This window comes from Anoplopoma fimbria, chromosome 6 (genome assembly GCF_027596085.1).
Source record: "Anoplopoma fimbria isolate UVic2021 breed Golden Eagle Sablefish chromosome 6, Afim_UVic_2022, whole genome shotgun sequence".
Classification (NCBI taxonomy): Eukaryota; Metazoa; Chordata; class Actinopteri; order Perciformes; family Anoplopomatidae; genus Anoplopoma; species Anoplopoma fimbria.
The window spans coordinates 4,491,069-4,512,115 of record NC_072454.1 but is presented as its reverse complement, the minus strand read 5'-3'; the positions used below and the strand labels follow the sequence as shown (position 1 = coordinate 4,512,115).

Below are 21,047 nucleotides of genomic sequence, written 5' to 3'. Positions count from 1 at the left end.
CACATGAGAGGAAGAAAACCATGACAGTTCTGTTACTCAGGAGCTTCTTCCAGTCACCTGGGTGACTGAAACAGGTGGAGTTAATCAGTTTAATCAGCTTGTTTGAAGGCAGGAATCAATGATTTGGCTCAACTAGAATGTCTTCAAACAGATGTTGATTCAAATGTTTCTAACAACCAATATACTTTATGTTTCATCAAAATGTTTCTGAATACTGACCGTCCTCTCCCCCCGAAGAGCATGACATTAGTTTACTATCGGAAAATCCCCTAGTGAGGCAGCAAAACCTGCAGATTGAGGGACAAATACTTTGCTGGTGCCCTCTAGTTATTCACAGCGGTGTTTTCTGATCGTTTGCAGCTGTGGTTAAGATTTGAATAGATTTAGGCACAAAAACAACATGGTAGGTTTAAAGCTAGGGTTGGTAATCTTTTTAAATTGTATATGTTCGAATTCTCTTTATATCTCAATACAGTAATCAATAAAGTTAAATGCTTCTGACAAAAAAAAGAAACATCCAGTATCTGTGGCTGTTGCAGGACTTTACTAAGCCTGTCAAATGTTTCACAGGCCTTGATCATTAGTAGAGTCTCCCTCAAACCGCCATCTTAACAGCTGTCTGTACTCATTCATTGTTTACCTTTCATAAAGATGATTTTGGGGAGTGGCTATGGAGGGAGGCCTGAAGCAACGAGCAGTCAGTGTTTAGCCACTTTTGGGGCTAATTCTGCTAGAAACTTTTCACTGTAAACATTTTTTCTACCTAACTAAGTGTCTCCCTCTCCACCCAGCCCAGTCTGTCTCGCTGCGCCGCCTGCTACAACCACAAGAAGAGCTCCATGGCTCGATTTGGGGACGACGGAGGGTCCAGCACCTCAGACGCGGACTCTGGATCAGAGCTGGACTCTGAGTCTGAGGATAGCTCCAGCAGCAGCAGCTCCTCCTCCTCCTCTGAGGCTTCACCAGAAACACTTGAGAAGCCGTCACCTGTGGGTGAAGACGCCGCTGAATCTACATCTGGAGAAGGAGAAGGTGACGGAGGAGAGGAGGCCTCAGAGAGCCTCGAAGATAAAAGCACCACAAGGGCGACTAGTGGAGTTCCACCTGTCAAGTCTTTCTCCAAGACCCTCACCCCTCTGTCCGTCCTGCCCCGCCCTCAAACGGTCGTCTCCACCCTCCACCTGCAGGTGTTGTACCAGAACCACGACGATGACGCCTTCCACATCGTCAATCAACACCCGTCTGGGAGAGAGGAGGAGAAAACATGGGGAGTTAACGGGGGAGGAAGAGGAGGAGTCAACAGTGTGACGCCTACACAACCGTTTCAGTGGCAGCAGACGGGGTTACTATGGCAACCAACATCACAGCAACACCAGCCGTCATACCACTCTCCTCCTCTCTGGGCTCAGGGTCAAAGGTTACCGCCGCCCCAGCACACATTTCCTGTCCCTGAACCTACCGTACAGACCCTAAACGCACCGCAGACACATCTGCACGCACCAGCTCCACAACCATGCTGGTGCTGCAACACTACGCACCCTCTCCACACGTCCTACAATCACTAAATGTGCACTAACGTACGATAAAAACACGAGTTTAGTGGAATGTTTGTGATTTTAAAAATCAAAGAATACACTCATGAATCAGAACACTCTCATAAGAACTTGTAGCGCCATTGAAGCACAAGATATATTTTGAATTAATGAACGATGGCACTTTAAACAGCTGTTTACGTCTCTCTCTCACTCTAGACTTGTTACAGACACTCGGTCAGTCCTTTCATGCTTCAAATGATGACGCTCTACGTAGAGCCAGAGTGTCAGTTTCAACTCAAAGTGTCTTTTCAAAGTAAACTTCCGTCTTCACATGGCTTAAGGTTTAGGTTTAGGAAAAGAGCGTGGTTGACATCAACTTGACTGACCAATGACTGACGAGTTCAATTCAATTCAATTCAATTCAGTTTATTTTGTATAGCCCAGAATCACAAATTACAAATTTGCCTCAGAGGGCTTTACAATCTGTGCACATGCGACATCCTCTGTCCTTCCCTCACATCGGCACAGGAACAACTCCCCTAAAAACCCCTTTAACAGGGAGAAAAAAGGAAGAAACCTCTGGGAGAACGACAGAGGAGGGATCCTTCTCCCAGGATGGACAGAATGCAATAGATGTCATGTGTACAGAATGAACAGCATAACAGAGATACAACACATTCAATGTATATGACATAAATGATTCATATAATAAGACTACTTATAATAACAGCAGCAATTATTACAGTAGAATTATAGCCATGAAAATAGGGATAGTAATGTGATTAATAATAATAATGGAAGTAGCAGTGGGTGTCAGTCGGCTCACAGCAGGAGGCACGACTACGGTCCAGGTACCACAACGATTCATGGAAACCTGCAGAACGAGAAAGCAAAAGGGCTTCAGGGTGGAAGTAAAGCTAAAATGCTTAATGGTACAGGTAATAGTAATAGTAATGTGACTAGTAATAATAATGGTGGTCATGTGACTAACAATATTTTGGACTGACAAATGTCAATAATCACTTTTAGTTTAGCATGGGACACGAACAGTGGTCTCCTGGGTGAAAGTCCTGTGGGTTGGGATCAGACCCTGGGGGACAATGATCAAGTGTTGGTTTTTGATAAATTGGTAGTGAGACCGGGTTTGCTCTCTTTTTACAACCATGAACTTAGTTTATAAACTGAACTAAGACTACATGCTCCATCTAGCATCTCCTCTGCTCCTTTTCAGTTCTACGCCTGACAACAAACATTGCTGTCCATGGTTCCAAAACATCGTTGATAATCAATGCATGTGATAGCAGGCTCATTTAAAGTACAAGTTTTGAGGAAAAAACATAGATACAAGTCAGGCTTTTATTCATGAAAACATTATAACACACTCCAAAGTTACCCGGGACTCTTCCCTCCCTGATTTATCTGCTACTTCATCTTATGTTTTTCTTTTCTCACATTTGTACTGTTATGGATTGTAACTAAACTAATTCAGAAAAAATTAAATAATACTGTCAACCCTGAGCTGTCTGTCAAAGACTGTTTTTCTTGTTGCTTGAGCAATCCATCACAAAGACACTCTAAAAGAAAATCTTAAGAGACATATTTTAAATAAATGTCTTGCCTTTATGCCCTACAGAAAGGGAGTAATACATTTAAAGCATGTGCGTATTTGCCACCGACAACAAGTTTTCCGTCTCACCTTCTCAAAGCAGATGGACCGTTTCCAACTACATGAATAAAAACCAAAAACAAAGAGGCTCTTTGTATGATGTGTGTGTGTGGTTTGTTCCACCTACAGTAGCTACTAAGCCTCTCCAGATGTCTCCACTGAGACAAAGTGTTTCCACCACAACTGCCAACACTCTCACACGCACGCATGCATGCATGCACACACACACACACACACACACACACACACACACACACACACACACACACACACACACACACACACACACACACACACACACACATATAGATGTCATTGGTGGCAAAAGATGCAGGTTTCTGAGTTAGAAAGTACAAATGGACACGGCAGATGTAAACAGAGAGACATTTACAGGAATAGTAAAAGGAGAACTTTCTTCTTTCCATTTTTCTTTCTTTCCTAGCCTCCGATTTCTGTTTGTGCGTCATTTATAGTCATAGAAAATCTCTTTTTCACCTCATTAATTTAACTTAAATCAGGTCTCTTTAGCAATACATGCTGAAATTACATTTTTGTAAAGATCCAGCCAAGAAAAGGCTGTTTGACAGCTGAAGGAAGAGACTTCTAAATAGTCTTCCCTGCAAATTTTTACAGAGATCGCAACTGAAAATAATGAAAGTTCACTGCAATAATGATTTTAAGTATTATGGCATGCACTTAAATATATAAAGACCTTCTGGGTCGTATGTAGGGGTGGATAAAAAATTAAGATTCTTATAAAAATTGTGATCATTATCTTCGAAGATTATCAATCGATTCACAAATTACAAAAAAACATGTTTAAAAATACTTTTTTCCCCACAAAATAACATAGATATTGATAGTGATGGACAGTGATCCTACACATAAATAAATGACTAAAAAGGCAGCGAGTAATCCACCAATTCTATTTATGTAACAGGCAGTATTTTTATTTTTTTATGACTTGAACTTGACTTCACGTCACTGAGAATTGAGAAATACTAAAAACTTCTAAGTAAAAAGTTTAGCATGAATAAATGTTACCTTTCGCCTTTGTGTGTTTACATGATTGCAATCAGTTGATATAACTATTTAAAATATAAAAACTCCATAATCTTATACACACTTTACTCTGCTTACTTTTTACCAAACATTAGCGCAGAAGTGAGAGTTCAGTTTGAATCAGGAATGGTTTTAAAACAAGAATTTATTTTGAATCAAATCGTGAGATACTTAAAGATTCACATCCCTGATCATGTTGTAAAAAAATGTATTAATGCAGTTTGCTGAGCTGCACAAACTGAACTCAACTGAACTGGACTAAACTGAGAGCACAGTGTTGAAGCAAATAGCTGAATATGCATCTGGAATTCAAGCGTGGGACATTCTGTAGAGTTCAATTAAAAACAATGTGATGTAATACAGTATTTCATTGTAATAGCAGCTAAATGAATGCACATACTAATGACAACAGTGATGTAATGTCCTGTATGCTGCACATTATACACTGAAAAAGGCTAGACGCAGCATGTTTTCCTCTTTGAATGACAAAGCACAAGTTACATCTCAGAGATAACAATCAAATAAGAAGTACAATGTAACATTTTTTTACTATATGACGCTCAAGAGCCTTATAATTCTGGGAACTTACGGTAACTATAAAATGGTTTGGAAAAAGTATTAAATATATATATGAGTTCAGCGGTAGCTTTCAACACTGACATCATCTCCTCTTTGTCATTATTCTGGGAATTTAGCAGTTTTATCAACCTTGGGGGAGTTCTCATGCTCTAAAAACGCACATGACTTATTTAAGTTTCAGTACATTTATTGGAATGCTTTAGGCCAGAAAAAAAAGAAATAAAAGGCTTTAGAGCTTCATGTTGGGAAATAAAATATACAGGAAGCTGAGCTAACACACTAAACTAAGATGTTGAACATGGTAAATGGTATCTGCTAAACATCAGCAAGTTAGCATTGAGTCTTAGAAAGGACAATGTGACTCATTCATCAAATTAGAAACAAGACAGTCAAAAAAATATAACAATGCAAACCATGATGACGATAGGTTTGCACATAAACATAAACTATAGGCTGAACATTAAGGTGCTTGTGTTGCGGTACCCAAATAACACTGAATGTGGCTGCAAAAGCTGTAAATTTAAGCAGCTGTAGTCATGAGTATTCAGAGTATTATATGTACTTTTTTGCAGAGGTTGCATGTACATTCACTCAAGTACCGTACTTAAGTACCATTTTAAGGTATTTGTACTTATGTACCTACTTACGCAACATTAAACTCAACTACATCTCAGAGGTAATTATTGTACTTTTCACTCCACTACATTTGTCTGACAGCTTTAGTTACTTTAATCCCCTTCCTGTTTAGCTAAAACCACGTATCTCCATATATAGAATTTGAATATTTCTAAAAAACTACAGGATGAATTGTTCCTTTATGTGTTGAGAAAATCCTCCTACTTCTTAAGCTAAATAAACTATTTAAAAAACCTCTTGGATCAGCTCCAAAAAGCAGTTTCACAAAGCTAAAAACAGTACTTTTACTTTTCATGCTTGGTCATCTTCTGATGATACATTTGAATGGATGACTTTTACTGTAGTGGAGGATTTTCACAGTGTGGTTTTAGTACTTTTACATCGATAACCGCGGAACCGCCTCCAGATCAACTCTGGTAAAACCAAAGAGCTGGTGGTGGACTTCCGCCGGGGTAAACACTGTCCTCCGGAACCAGTGAACATCCAGGGACAGGACATTGAGATTGTGCAATCTTATAAGTACCTGGGTGTTCACTTGAACAATAAACTGGACTGGACTAATCATTCAAAGGCACTTTACAAAAAGGGTCAGAGCAGACTGTATCTGCTGAGGAGACTGAGGTCCTCAGGAGTGCAGGGAGCACTCCTGAGGACCTTTTTCGACTCTGTGGTGGCATCAGCCATCTTTTATGCAGTGGTCTGCTGGAGCAGCAGCATCTCAGCAGCCGACAGGAAGAGACTGAACAAGCTTGTCAGGAAGGCCAGCTGTGTGCTGGGGTGTCCATTGGATACGGTGGAGGTGGTGGGAGACAGGAGGATGATGGCCAAGCTGTCATCCCTGATGAACAACACCTCCCACCCCATGCAGGACACCCTGGCAGCTCTGTGCAGCTCCTTCACCACCGGCTGCTTCACCCCCCCCGGTGTGAAGGAGAGGTACCGCAGGTCCTTCCTTCCTGCTGCTGTCAGGCTGCACAACCAGCTCTGCTCCCAGCAGACCACATGACACTAAAAACCTGTGCAATACAATACACTGTGCAATAATAGTTAAAATAGTTATAATAGTTTTTCTGTCTGTAAATATAATATTTCAGTTATTGTTGTTTTTCTACTGTTTCTTATTGCTTATTTATAATACTTGTTTTTTTATTTAATTTTTTATTCTTATCTTGTCTTTCTTTTACTATGTCTCTTGTGTGCACTTTACTCTATGCTGTTGTAAGCCTGCAAATTTCCCCGCTGCGGGACTAATAAAGGATTATCTTATCTTATCTTATCTTATAAAGCTTTAAATAATTCTTCCAGCACTGCTTTTTTAGGTTGTTACAATAAATAATAACATCACAAGATTTAAAAAAAGACATATTTCTGATATTATGAAACTAATTCAATCTGCATCAGACAGTTTGTTTGGGAAAATGCTGCAACGACCCAGCTGCTCTTCTCTCTCTCTCTCTATATAAGTCTGTCAATTAGTGATAATGGACTCCGTCGGCTGAGAGAAGACCACTCCCTCCATCTCTACTCCCTCCCTCCTTGACACACACACACACACACACACACACACACACACACACACACACACACACACACACACACACACACACACACACACACACACACACACACACACATACACAAACACACACACACATACACACTCTCCATACACACTCTCTCTCTCTCTCTCTTTCTGTCTGTCTTTCTTTTTACCTCTCAGTCAGTAATAATGGAGCCCAGCAGTCCGAAGAAGATCCAGTTTGCTGTCCCTCCTCTGCAGGGACAGCTGGACCCACAGGCTGCCGAACATGTGAGTGTTTATCCAAATATATGTGTGTGTGTTTGTGAGTGTGTGTGTGTGTGTGTGTGGGGGGGTGCGCTGTGGATTAATGCATGTGAAGGGCTGAATAAAGCTTCTGTGTGTTATCTTGTCTGGAATTTTCTGTGTGTGGGTGCAGACCAGCATGTGTGCAAAAGTCGGTCTCATGAAAAACTGCTGTTTGTGTATCTGGATGACAGCGTGTGTGTGTGTGTGTGTGTGATTAATGTGTCCGTAATATTTTAGCATGTAACGCATATTTTGTAAAGATGTAAGTTTGTGAGCAGATGGTATGGAGGATTAAATGGGAAACCTGCCCTATAGATGTATTCAACACATCTAGTATTCCTGAAATGTTTACTGTCGTTTCAGTGTTTCAAATTCCTTGGAAACACTTTGACTCAAATATTAATTATCAAAAAAATGTCCTTTGTTTACTTCACAAGCAGCTGATGATGTAAATGTGACTAACCAGAAAGATCAATCTGAGTTAAATTCACTCCCGTCACGGACGATCTGCAGCTGATTGCACAAAAGTTCACGCCCGTTCTCTTGGGGTGGGAGTGCTGAAAGGCATTCTGGGAAACACAGGGTCACTCACAAACTGTTCTTTCTTAAAGAAAAGCGGAAAAACAGCATATGAATTGTACAAAAAACAGACATGCCATTTTCCTCGAGGTGGTTGTGAATGGCACCGATAGTAAAAAGAAACAGAAGCCGCTCTTTCATGGACGCTTAAACGTTGCATCAGGGAGTTGAAACCGCTCTCTGTGAGGCCCTTTGCTCTTTTCTTTACTGACGTCTTTATGATGGAAACAGGAAGTTGTTCATTTCTTGAAGAAGCTGGTAATGAACAGTGACAGAATAGGGCCCCTTTGTGACTGTTTGAGGGGCCACTGTGTTGGAAACCATCGGCGTAAAGATAAATTCTAACGATGGTTTTATGAGATACCATCTTGTAAACAAAGTGTCCCGTCCAGGATGACGATGGACATTTACATTCCTGCAGGGCGACAGAGTCGTTCCCTTCGTCTGAGATCCAATCAGAGTGAACACTTCCTGAAGTTTTCTTTAAGGTTTAGTGGGTTAAATCAAATCTTTACATTAGTTCCACTGGTTATTGTAGTTTTTATGACTCAGTAAATCACTGGGACTACAGGTTTCTCACGTTAATGTCAAAGATTTATTTTTACAGCGTGCATTTGAAAAAAAAAGAGGTAGAAAATAAAAATGAATGATGCTTGACAATAGTAAATGTTAGCCATGCTATTATCGCCACTTGTTACGGTAGAGTATGTGGGGAAGTTGTGCTTTTAAAAAGTTAAATAAGCTCTTAAACTTTTACGTGGGTTGTTATGTTTTTAGGAGGCATTTGAGATAATAACTGAAGCCTGACGTATTTGGTCAGTTAATGATACGCGCCTTAATTAAGTCTCTACAAATATGCAGTATTTTGTTTTTATGGTGTAAGAAGAAAGCTCCTGTTGATATTTTTGATTTAACTTTTAGTTGGACATCAAGCTTATTTTCGTGTTTTTTAAAGCCAAACTAGTGGAACAGTCAAAACGTCGAGAGTTTCTTGTCCCATTTTACCAAAAACACATGAAAACATCAACGAAGCTAACAAACAAAAAAGTTGATAATGTTAGAAAACACAAATTAAAATAGGTGGAGAACACAAAAAACAACAGACTGTAATGAGAGGATTAAAACACACATAATGAGTTTAACCAGCCAGATGGTTACAGTAAATTATTTAAAAGAACAAGTGAGCTTTAAGTCTTAAAGGTTTCTGTTTTCATATATACGGTAAACGTTTTAACATTTGTTGGATCAGAGGGTTGATATATATACAGTATATGTTGAAAATATGTTTCTGTGTTCACCTCAGATCCGTCGCAGAAGACCAACTCCTGCTACTCTGCAGATCTACAGACAACCTGGCACAGGTGAGAGAGAGAGAGAGAGAGAGAGAGAGAGAAAGTGGAAACAGAGCTGCACTTTCAAACAAAATGCATGAAACTCAAACTAAATATTTCCCCAAATTATAACACAAGCTTCCTGAAACATAACCGACATAAACAAAAACACAATCCTGTAGGGAGAGCACACAAGAGAGCTGCAGTCTAAGTATTTACCTGCAACACTTTGAAGAACAGGGGATGATTTATGATTTTCATGTTGTTGCTGATTCAGCTTCCTGTTCTTGTTATCTGCATTGTAAACTATTGTTGAAGTAGCTTTTTGTTTTTGCGCTGTGGTGTTGACTCAGTGTTTTGTTGTTTTCATCTTGGAGACTTTGCTTTCACGAGTTTGTGCCGCCTTGAACAGAACATTGTGAGAGAGAGAGAGAGAGAGAGAGAGAGAGAGAGAGAGAGAGAGAGAGAGAGATCTTTACGCCCAACAGAACCTTTACATGTATAATTCTGCAGATACATTTTAAATTTACACAGAAACACACACAGAATTGTGTTTTTGTTAAAATGTTATTGTAATAATGAATATATAGATTATTATAATTTAACATTTCATAATGTTGTGTTGATATTCATAATAACATCATTGTATACTTTAATATTTTGCTGCCTTGGCATCATTGTTTGTTCTTTAAACTTTCATGCCAATAAAGCTACATTGAATTGAGAGAGAGATGAGAGGGAGAAAATGATGAGAGGGAGGGGGGGAGGGAGAGATGAGAGAGCTGAAAAGCAGCAGCTATAATGGAATCTTTATTAGATTTGTGCTGCAGCTTTTTGGTAAGTGATCTCAGTGTTCAGACCGGACTGATGGATGCCTGAAGTGTGCGGGTGTGTGTGTGTGTGTGTGTGTGTGTGTGGGTATATTTTACCTGTCTTGCGGGGACATAAGCCCGTTTACACAGTCTCATTGTGGGGACTCATCAACATGGACGATTTCACGTCCCCCTAAAGTTAAATCATGACATTTTAGAGTGAAGACTTAAGGTCGAAGGTCAGGTTGAGAGTTTGGATCAGTCTGGTGGAGGTCATGGTGAAGGCAAGTCTCCAGGAAATGAATGTAAGTCACTGTGATGTCCTCAAAAGTCATGAAAACAGTGTGTGTGTGTGTGTGTGTGTGTGTGTGTGTGTGTGTGTGTGTGTGTGTGTGTGTGTGTGTGTGTGTGTGTGTGTGTGTGTGTGTGTGTGTGTGTGTGTGTGTGTGTGTGTGTGTGTGTGTGTGCTCTCAGCTCTTATAAATCCGTCTCCACAGGAAGCGACTGATTGAATAATCAGCCTGATTCCATTTTTGTGAGCTCAGCTCGGTGAGGCTGGTTCCCCTATAGTTGTATAAAGCTCTGTAGGCGCGCAAAATGTTTTTAAAGCTGCCATTTTTTTGTTTCTCAATGAAGGAAGAGTTTTGGTTTAAAACACAACAGGACAAATGAAATAATTTTTTTTTTAACAACTTCAATATTTTACATTTTAAGAAAGAAATCAATCCAACCAGATATTTGAAGACATTTTTTTTATGTCTTTCTATTAACTTAAAGGTTATTATTGCCTGTAAAAGTGTCTGAAGTTGAAACCAGCTGGCAGCTGTAAAAACAAGAAGTGACTGTTTGTAGGTTTGAAACAAAGAAGACCACCATGACAAAAAGTGCAGGTGTTGTTTGAGTATTTTTTTTGTATTTGACTGAAGAAACACCTGGCATTTTGTCTTTAATAAATGCTTATATATGGTGAAAGTCTCTCACTTTAAGGGACATTAAAGGGAAACGTTGCGGAATCATGTTTGGTCATTTTTAAAGAGATACCCTGATTTGGTTTTATTTATCTTCTTCCTGCTCACAGTTGGTATTTTGAAGAGGCTGAGATTTAAAACATTTAGCCAGAGGGGAATTAGGGAGCCTCAGTTTAACTGAGTGAAGAGTCATTTTATTACCATGAACACACACACTGTAGTATACTTTGACTCAGTCCCACAAGCAGCGTCCTGCTGCCCCAAATATTTACTATAGCACCAAATGTGGATTAATCCGCTGCAGAAAATAGTCCCCAACAAATGCACTATTTCCTCCTGTTTGTCCTGTCCAATGTATTTTAGGAGATTATTTCCCCTTGTTTAAGAATTAAACTACATTTGTGAGCTGTTTTTAAGGATTTACATATTCAGTATGAACCAATCGGCTTCAAGCTTAGTGCCACACCGAACCTAGGGAAGTTGTTGTATTGAGATCGTTGTTTTTTCCTCTTTTCATGGGATTTTTGACATTAAAAAAGAAAAATATTGCAAGCCTTATGCTTTAAAACAACAGTAGTGAAAGTGGGGGTTAAAAGGAATTGATATACTTTTTTTTTCCAAAGCAAAACCTATTCTGAAAGCCAAAAATTGCATCTGTTGTGCAGATTTTAAAAATGACAAAGTGCCATGAAGTTATAAAAGTGAGCTACGGACAAATCAATGAAAAACAGAACGAGCTGAACGCTGCTGTCTCATCTCTCTCTGCAGATGTTGGAGATCAACACAACGCCAGCGGAGAGACACAGGTTTGTGTAAATGTTATAAAATCTGCTACGGCCACTTTAGAGTCGTGTCGGGGAATGAACTTCATATTAAAGAATAGACACTGATGCATAACTTCAGACACGAGAGCCTGAAGTAACCTTTAATGTGTCCTTTTAAAAAAACTAATAACATGCATGAAATGATCTCTTTTGAAATGTGAACATGAAGAAGAATGACCTATCAAACTAATTGTTATATCCACTCCGACATTTGACTTTTAACTTTTTAATATGAGATTGATTTCTCAGTATTTGCCGATTAAACCGATTATAAACCGGTAAATGTGAGTCTAAATTAAAAAAATCTTTATTGCAGTTCCTAAATATTGTATTAATATTTCACACATTTCTTTTGACATTAAAAGGTCAAAGCAGACCGCAAGGGGAGAAACAATCTGTGAGATAAATGACGGTTTGTCTGGAAAGTCGATGTTGTTTCACTATAATTAGATCAGGGAGGACAACACCGTGTATCATGTTTCTTATTAAATATTTGTTTTTACTCACAAGTTACATAACAGATCTTAAAATCTCTTAAAATCTTAGTTTACTGATTGTTATCTTCTTGTCAACATCTTGTGGTTTACTGTTCTAGTTGTGTGACTTTGTTAAATCTGATTATATAAAGTGTTGGTCTTGTTCTGTTCTGCAGGCTTCAGAGTCCGCTCAGAGGAAGCAGAGCACCTACGCCCCGCCCACCATGAAAGGTAAACACAGGACAGGTTTCAGCTTGGTTTTCTTGATATTTTGCAGAATGTGCACAATATCTGAAAATGCATAAAAGATGCTCCGTGCAAAGAAAGCAAAAGAAGACTAATTGCACCCTGAGGAAACGATTTATAGGAGCTTTTTTTTTAGGAAAATCAAAATGAGAACATTTGCAGCAAATAACGGCAGAAGACAAAGCAACTAAAAACACATGGCAACACTGACCCAGAATCAGTTGCAGAAGTGACTTTAAATGTCTGTGGAAAGTTCTGTTTGTCCTTTTTATTAAATCATTTCATGTCTTTCACGCTAAAGATCTAATAATTCGGGTTTATTAGCAACAGATGCATCTTTTGTCCTTCAGAAATTAGGTCTAGTTAATGTTAATTCATGACGTGTGGCACAACAATCAACATTTTGTTGGAAAAAAGTCATTCAAATGAGCTAAATATGAAAATAAAGGTAAAATATGAGCATATAGACTTGAACAAGGGAGTTTTTGAACAACTGCAGCTCTTTTTTTCCTCATAGCCGCTTTGTTATTCAGTTTGTGAATATATATTCTTTGTTTGGAGTTATACTTCCTATAGAATTACAGAATACTTCAGTTCGCTGACACTTCATGTACTTTAAAGTGTTTAATGTCATGGTGGTTTTGTTGCAGCTGTGTCCACACCAGTCTGCTTCTTCCTCTTTCTCAGTTTCTTGGAATCAATCTTTGTTTGCTTTTTTGTGTGGAAGTTCTGTTTGTTTTTTTTAACTACACTTTGTTTGTCTTTCTCTGTGTTATCTGAAGATATTTCCGGGGTTTCCCCCCACTTCTGTTTTTTGTTTCGTTCAGTATTTGTCAGTGTCAGATCTGTAGGCTCAGCTGGTGGGGGGTTTAGTTTGATTAGTTGGTTCATGGGTTTGTCAAAAGATTACTTTGAAATTTAGTCAGTTACTGAATATAAATTAATGGCAACTTTTGTAATTAGTAACGTAATACATTGGATTACAACAAAACATTGAATCTAATCTGAGTAGTTTTGATTACTTCAAAATCAAACATTTAAAATATTGCACTTTATACTAAAAGAAAATGGACACAACCATAAACATTTGAGCTCCACAAATATTATTTTCTCTTTAAATATCTCACTTTTTTTTTGATGCAAACAAAATACTTTTTGAAAATTCAGCATTTAGAGTTGGTCAAATCAAACTACACTGCAATCAAGTTTTTGTTGCTGCTGTTGTTGTTTAATCGAAGGCCACATGGAGGACTTTGCTTTTGTAACATTAGAGGAGCAGTTACTCAAAAGTGTTCATCCTCCATTACCAATGTAAATAAAAAGGATTAAAACCTCTATTATCCATAAATCATTATGAAAACACTAAAACAAATATGAGTTAAGTCACCTTTAACGAATGGTGTGTGTGCAGTGTGCAATGCAACCATTTTATTTGCATTCTGATAAGAGTGGAAACAGTTGGTTTTATGGTATTAAGATTAGTTTATTACTAATATTTACTGTTTATTTGTCAGTTATTATTCATTTATTGGTAGTAGCAGAAGTGAGTTTCGTTTGTTGACTTTTGGTTCTGCAGGATATGTATGTTATACTGTTTTGTCTCTGGAATAGTGATTACTGTTTGTCCACAGTTTGTCAAACAGAGGGTTGATGGCTTTTATATCTAAAAAGACTTTGTTGTTGTTGTTGTTGTCATTTTGTTATCATCGCCTGAACTGAATAATTAATAAAACTGTCAAACAAACAGTTTAGAGAGGCTGACTAAGCGAGGCGTCTATTATCACTACAGTATGTGTTCGACTTCAAACTTGTTTCCTAGAAGGAGAACTCTGCTTTAATGAGATAGAAGGACAAGTTCCGGTTGTTGAGGTTAAAGAAAGGGCGACACACAGGAGGAAAAACAAGGTGCATGTAAGTGTGTTTGCAGAGCTCTCTAGTAGTGAGTGCAGCACTGAGTTCCAGGAAGTGAGGAGACGATAAAAGCTTTCTTTTATTGATCGTGTCTGAGTGTGTGTGTGTGTGTGTGTGTGTGTGTGTGTGTGTGTGTGTGTGTGTGTGTGTGTGTGTGTGTGAGTGTGTGTGTGTGTGTGTGTGTGTAGGCCAGTTAGCTAATAGCCTCATGAGTAACTCCCAATGCACCAAATGTTTACATTTACATACCGCATGATCGGTGAAAAACGCATTTTATTTATTAATCTGATTACGTTTTATTCTCACACTTTTGTTTTTTTCATGGAAAACGCAAAAAGCTGTTTTTATTTAAATTTGTATAGGCCTTAAATTGAATTTTTAAGCAAATTTTGGTAGCATTTACGTAAATACTTAATCTCTGAGGGTTTCATAACACAGTGTCTGGACAGAAATCTACGTATCAAACTGAATATTAGAGGAACTAGTTTATAGACTAGCAGTATCTCTAGAAAAATACCTTTAAAAATGACATGGTTTATAGAGCTTTGGCTCTTTTTTGGTTTGGTCCATTTTAAAGTTTGGGGATCTAATATTGTTACCACGGAAAACAACATTGTAGTTCGTAAGCATACGATTTTTTTTACAGTAGATTAGTATCCATAACCCAACAAATTTCCCAAACGTCGAGATATTTATGTTTCATACAAGATGTCAGGGAAAGCTACTGAAATGTTTTGCTATTCTTAAATTGGATTTTTTTATTTATTTTTTATTTTTGTTATCTAGTTTTTTCCGGCCCGTTGCGTCGTGTATGTAGTTGAAGCGTCTCTCCAGTAGAGGTGCTCTTCTCTCCTCAGAGCTTCAGCTGGAGGTGGAGCAGCACCTTCTGGGGACGGGGCTCTGCGACCCGGACGGCCAGCTGAGCCCAATCACAGCGCAGCTCTATGCCTCTTCCCTGTGGGCCAATCACAACGGGCCAGAGGAAGCCAATGGGAATGAGGCGGGTCTGCTGTTAGCCAATCAGGAGAGAGGAGTGGCAGAGAGCAACAGTTCTGGGGGTAAACCGATTTTAAGACAGAAAAAAAACACACTTTGGCCCACAGTAAAACAAATTTTGCGTTATCTGATTTTCTTCACATTTACGGTCGCTACAACCCAAAGTAAGGGAATAAAATAAGAGTTATTTCATGCATGTAAGATATAAATAAGCAGCCGACAACCAATAACATGATACAGCTTGTTTGCCAATTTTTTTTTGCGTACATGTCATATTTTAAGTTATTTGGAGTTCATTGTTGGCGTTATACACACACACTAGTGTTAATTTAATTAACAAGATTATAACCTGCAACAACCATATTATTTTGCTAAACTACAAAACTTATTAATTACTTATTTATATTCAAATTACTTAAAATGTAGTACTACAATTTACTTGGAGACAATTTTATTTGATTGAGCCTACAGTTAACATAAAAAGGAACAATTAATAAATTAAATTAGAGGTTATGGGAGTTTGTTGGTCAAGTTAGCCCCTTGACTTATATATACACACACAACGTAAAACTGCATTAATCAACATTTTTTTTACATCAACAATAAATCAACTGCTACTTTAAAGGAGTTGGATGTCAAAGTCTGCAGTTTTTTTTTGTCTCTCTTGGCACTTTGTTAAGTCAGAGCTGCTATTATCAACACTAGCAGGCCTCTGATAAACCCACTGTACTCTACCTGCTCAACACGAAACGAAAGACTAAATTGAAACATCTAAATCCTAGCAGTTTAAGAGCCAAATATGTCTCTCAGGGGATAAAAACACAGATAAAATGAAGGTTGATATTGAACTTAAAACCAGAAAATGAATCATAACACTGGTCTGTATTTGCTGGATGTTTAAGATGTAGTTAAAATAAACCATAATAACTTTAGTATTCTGCAGCTTGTTATTTTTTTTCTGTCCTCTAGTCACCAAAAAATGATAAATGCAACTTTAAGGTTTTTCATTCTAAAATGTTGACATGTATTCATCAAAACTAGTTAAAGTATTTCAAGTTTAAAGGTTAAGATATGCCATACAAATTATATTAATACTACAATTCCTGACAAATGACACACACATTCTCAGTCTTACTAATATGTCTACATTTCCATATTACCAGTCTGTAATCTGTTAATCTCTTGACTATTAACAGCACTAACTCTCTCTTCTCCCTCTCTTGTGGCTTTTGCATGCTCTTTTCAATTTCCCCTCCTCTTCTACTCCCCCCCTCTCCCTTCACTCCCCCTCCCTCTTTCTCAGACTTGTCATGTGACCACAAAAAGGAAGCGTCCAGTCCCGACTCCGTCTCCCGATAGCCACCTTTTTGTCCACGTTCATCTCTTTGTCTCTCAATAACCACCTTCTCCTCCTCTCTAACTCACTGTGGTTCATCTGATCCCACTAACTCACCGCTTCACTCTCTTATGAAAACATAAATATTGGGTGTTTTGATTTCAACAGCAGCTCCTCGCTCTCTTTCACGCACACATAGAGATTTAAGTTCAACGTACCAAATCAATCAAAACTTAAATTACTGTCGGAGAGGTTTTGCCTGTGAAGAATCGGCTGTGAATAAAGATGTATTATATTGAAACATTTACTGAATGTCTGAGTATTCTTTATCCTTTAGGGAAAGTCTTAATAGATGGTTTTAAATCCTCTATTTTTAAGCTAAAATATAAAGAGTTTTGTAGTATTTGGGGGGTTGCTTCACGTCCACAGTGGTCCAAACACTTTAATGGAAAATATAGTTTTCACTCTCAAAGGTCTTCCATGACAAACAAAAGGAAAATGTTTTTGGGAGATCAAAAAAAAATCGAGAGAAGACAATTTATGAAGAAATTACCACTGAGAGAATCCTTGGTCTGACCAAACTTTATCTTATTACTCAAAGAGTGTTAATCCTAAAGCCTAGATTATTACATTGGGAGTGACAGAGGACTCTGATGAATGTGTTGCAGTTAAATGTGTTTGTGGAGTCAGTTGGGCAGTTGGATGGAACCTCTGTCCCTCATAGTGGAAAATATGTAATTTTTGTTTTCTAGATAGTGACATTGTTTTAAAGAGCACGCACGTATCTACATTTTGATGAAAAAATTATGAATGAGGAGTGAAAATTGTGAGAGTTTAAGTGCGTGCGATGTAACCCACTCTGAACATTGCATCCATTTATTTCTATTCCAGGAAAACGTTGAATATTTTAGAAAGTATTAAAGATATGAACACTATTTCTAATAGTAACAATGTCCTAAATGTGTTGAATATTTTGATGTTTAAATTAAGTTTCTATGTTGAATAATGTGGAATTAGTTCAGTGCCAAAAACAAACGGCAAAATAAATATTAAATGTGGGAAAGTTTCCTGGAATATGTTGAATATTCGTGGAAAGTATTAAGGTAATGGACACTAAAAGGAATATGAATAATCTCCTTATTGTGTTGAACATTTTGATGTGTGGACGAAGTTTCTATGGTAAAGAATGTGGAACTTTAAATGCCAAAAAAGCAGTAATAGAAGAAGAATATAAGACAACATTTAGAAGTCGAATTTATTGTAGTAAAAGTCTGATAATTACCTAGAATAAGTAGCATGTAACACAAATGGGGGTGGATTAGTATTATTGGGACAACCATTAAGAGATTAAAATATTAAGGTTAAAGTAAAAGGACATTTACGCAGCAATAAACAGCATTACACGGCCGCCATCCTCACATCTATGTGACCCCACGGTTTGGAGATCAACACAGTAGTTGCATCAACAGCTGTATTGTCTGTGTTTGTAAATGAGTATGTGGTTTGTGCAACATGTGGCCCTGTGTTTATTATCACATGACCACAGATGGGATGTGCTGAATAAAAGGGTGGAAAAGTGACCGTTAGTTAAACCCATAATCTACTGTTTTTTGGTCGACCTATGAAAATTTTATGTGTTTTTAAAATCCATCAAGGCCTCATATTAAATCATTTTAAAGTAAATCATTTCATGCTGTTTATAAAAGACAAATATTCATTTTTTTCCCTCCTCTACTTAGAGGATTTAGCAGGTATTTCCTGTTGATGCAGCGTCCAGCGTGCAGCTGGAAAGAGGAGGATTTATTAGAGCGATTTTGTGCGGTTCAAACTTCACTGCTTTACTTTTATTTTGTAGACATCCTGAACCATTTCAGTTATTGACTGTGTTTGAGTACAAAATGTGTCTCAGGATGAATATGTAGTTTGTTATGCTTTCTTAGGTTTTAGAAAGGTATTTTAATTGATATTACTACTTTGAATGGGAGGTTAGGGTTAGAGAAGGTTGAGGTTTAGAATATTGCTTTTACTTTTTGTTTAGTTTCTCTTACATTGTCATCACTTTGTCATTTTCTAAATCTGCTGGTTGTAGCTTTTGAAAAGATTCAACCTGATGAAACGATGAAAGAAAACAATATTTTGTGGCACAATATATAAACAATAAAGTATTGCGATAACAGTTAAGAGAACTCCGATTTATTAGCAAAGACACCCAAGCATCCTGGAAAGGCCTTTCATGGGAAATTAAAAGATGGACGAAGGGCAATTACTCATGGATTAATTAAGAACATTAGCCATTGGTGAATCATTCATTGAGTTTTTCTGGCATACCGATAGGGAAATTAAATGTCCATTAACAAACTGGCCAAATATTTATGCAATTGAACATGAATGTAAATGGAATAAAATCCTTGTCAAGTCCTTTTAAAATACTTTTTGGTTCCAGACATGACCGATAAATGCAGATTAAAGTACATGTTTACATACAAACTGGTTGATGTAACTCAGTTTTTGTTGATGCTATATATATATATATATATATATATATATATATATATATATATATATATATATATAATGAATCCATTCATTCATTTCATCACGTCTTTGTGTGTAGGGAAGCTGAAAAGTTCTGTTCCCGAGGAAGAGGAGGATGAGGCCAACCTTCAGGACGACTGATTCAGGAATGAAAGCTCAGCACAGAAGTGGCGACCGATCTTTGCTGATCTGGACAAAACCAACGAACTCTGGCGTCCATCTTGAGTGTAAAGCACCTACAAGACAATAAAGCAATCAGTGGGAGTGTTTATAGAGACAACCGTAAACGTTTAATTAAGAGTATGGAGAGAAACAAGTCAAACCAGCGTCACTCTATTCACCCCGAATATCATACCCACACAAATATAAATGTACCTTTGTTTGCCCGGTTTTTAGTTTATGAATAGGGTGGAAGCTTATTTCACCCTTTATCCAAAGCAAGAAAACAACTAACTGCCATCCCAACAGTTTACCTCCAACATAACACTTTTGGCGGGACACTTGTGAAACCTGAAACAAGTTCTAATATTGATGTAAACCAACAAACTTTGACATCATCTTCATTTCAAAATACACAGATTGACTCTGGATAAGTTTAATTTTATAGTTGGCCTGCTAGCTAGCTACTACAGTTTAGCCAGGATAGCTACCTGCAGGGTTGACTACACATGCTATCTTGTTAGCTGAAACCATGAACAGCTAGCTAGCAATGGTTAACTACACAAGCTAGCTAGTTAGCTGAAACCATGAACAGTTAGCTAGCAATTTGGTTAAACATTAACAGCTTGCAGCAATGAACTAGCTAGTTAGTGGAAACATGTTAGCTAAAATCATGCATGAACAGTTAGCTAGCAACGGTTAACTACACTAGTTTGCTGAACAGTTAGCAATGGTTAACTACACATTAGCTAACTAGCTGAAACCATTAACAGCTAGCAACGGTTAACTACACATTTGCTAGTTAGCGGAAACATGAACAGCTTGCTAGCAACGGTTAACCAATCATCCTAGCTTTTAAGCGGAAACTAGGAACAGTTAGCTAGCAATGATTAACCCCACTTGCTAGCGAGTTAAATAATTAATTCACAGATAGATTTATGTACTTCCTTTTCTCCATTAAGTGTCAGTTTACTCAAAAATTAAATTAAAAACAGACAATACATTTATTTTATTAACTAGCTAATTACATGACTTTGAGTCTACAGCAAATTTTCAAGGTTGTTTCCCTCCCAAATTTTTCAAATCCTCTATTTGCAGAGATTTCAAACTACAGCGAACACCTAAAATATACTGTTATGGAAAACAAATAAGTAATGCAATAAGTGTTTAGCTCTTTAATGTCGATTCAGAAGCACTGTAGCCTACGGACATTTTTCTAAGCAGACATTTTGATAATGTAAATAACATTAATGACGGCAGAACTCATTGGGTTATGATTGTTATGAGTTACACCTGTGGTTTTTACTTCGGTCAAAGTATCTGCTGTGAAAAATGTCACTTATATTGACTTTAAATGTGTTCATTACTAATTTTTCCAACAACTTGAGTTCCACAATATGGAATTTGCCATTTGTCTTCGCAGGCTGTTGTGCTTTTTTCTTTCTTTTTTAAACAGATGATTCAATATGCAGAGTTGAATATCAGTTTACAGTTAACTCATTAAGTTTTGACTCATTTTGAAATAAACTGAATTTGCGGTGATAAATCAGATCACTTCAATGTATTTT

General features: G+C 37.6%; 1 protein-coding gene across 1 annotated transcript; it reads left to right on the top strand.

Moving 5' to 3' along the window:
- Nucleotides 1–7,207: 7,207 nt before the first annotated feature.
- On the top strand, nucleotides 7,208–19,992 carry ppp1r1c (protein phosphatase 1, regulatory (inhibitor) subunit 1C). The gene is made up of 5 exons (XM_054600820.1): nucleotides 7,208–7,288; nucleotides 9,189–9,246; nucleotides 11,765–11,802; nucleotides 12,473–12,527; nucleotides 19,400–19,992. The coding sequence occupies exons 1-5, from the start codon at nucleotides 7,208–7,210 to the stop codon at nucleotides 19,459–19,461; spliced, it is 294 nt and encodes a 97-aa protein (XP_054456795.1). The 3' UTR covers nucleotides 19,462–19,992.
- The last annotated feature ends 1,055 nt before the right edge of the window (nucleotides 19,993–21,047 follow it).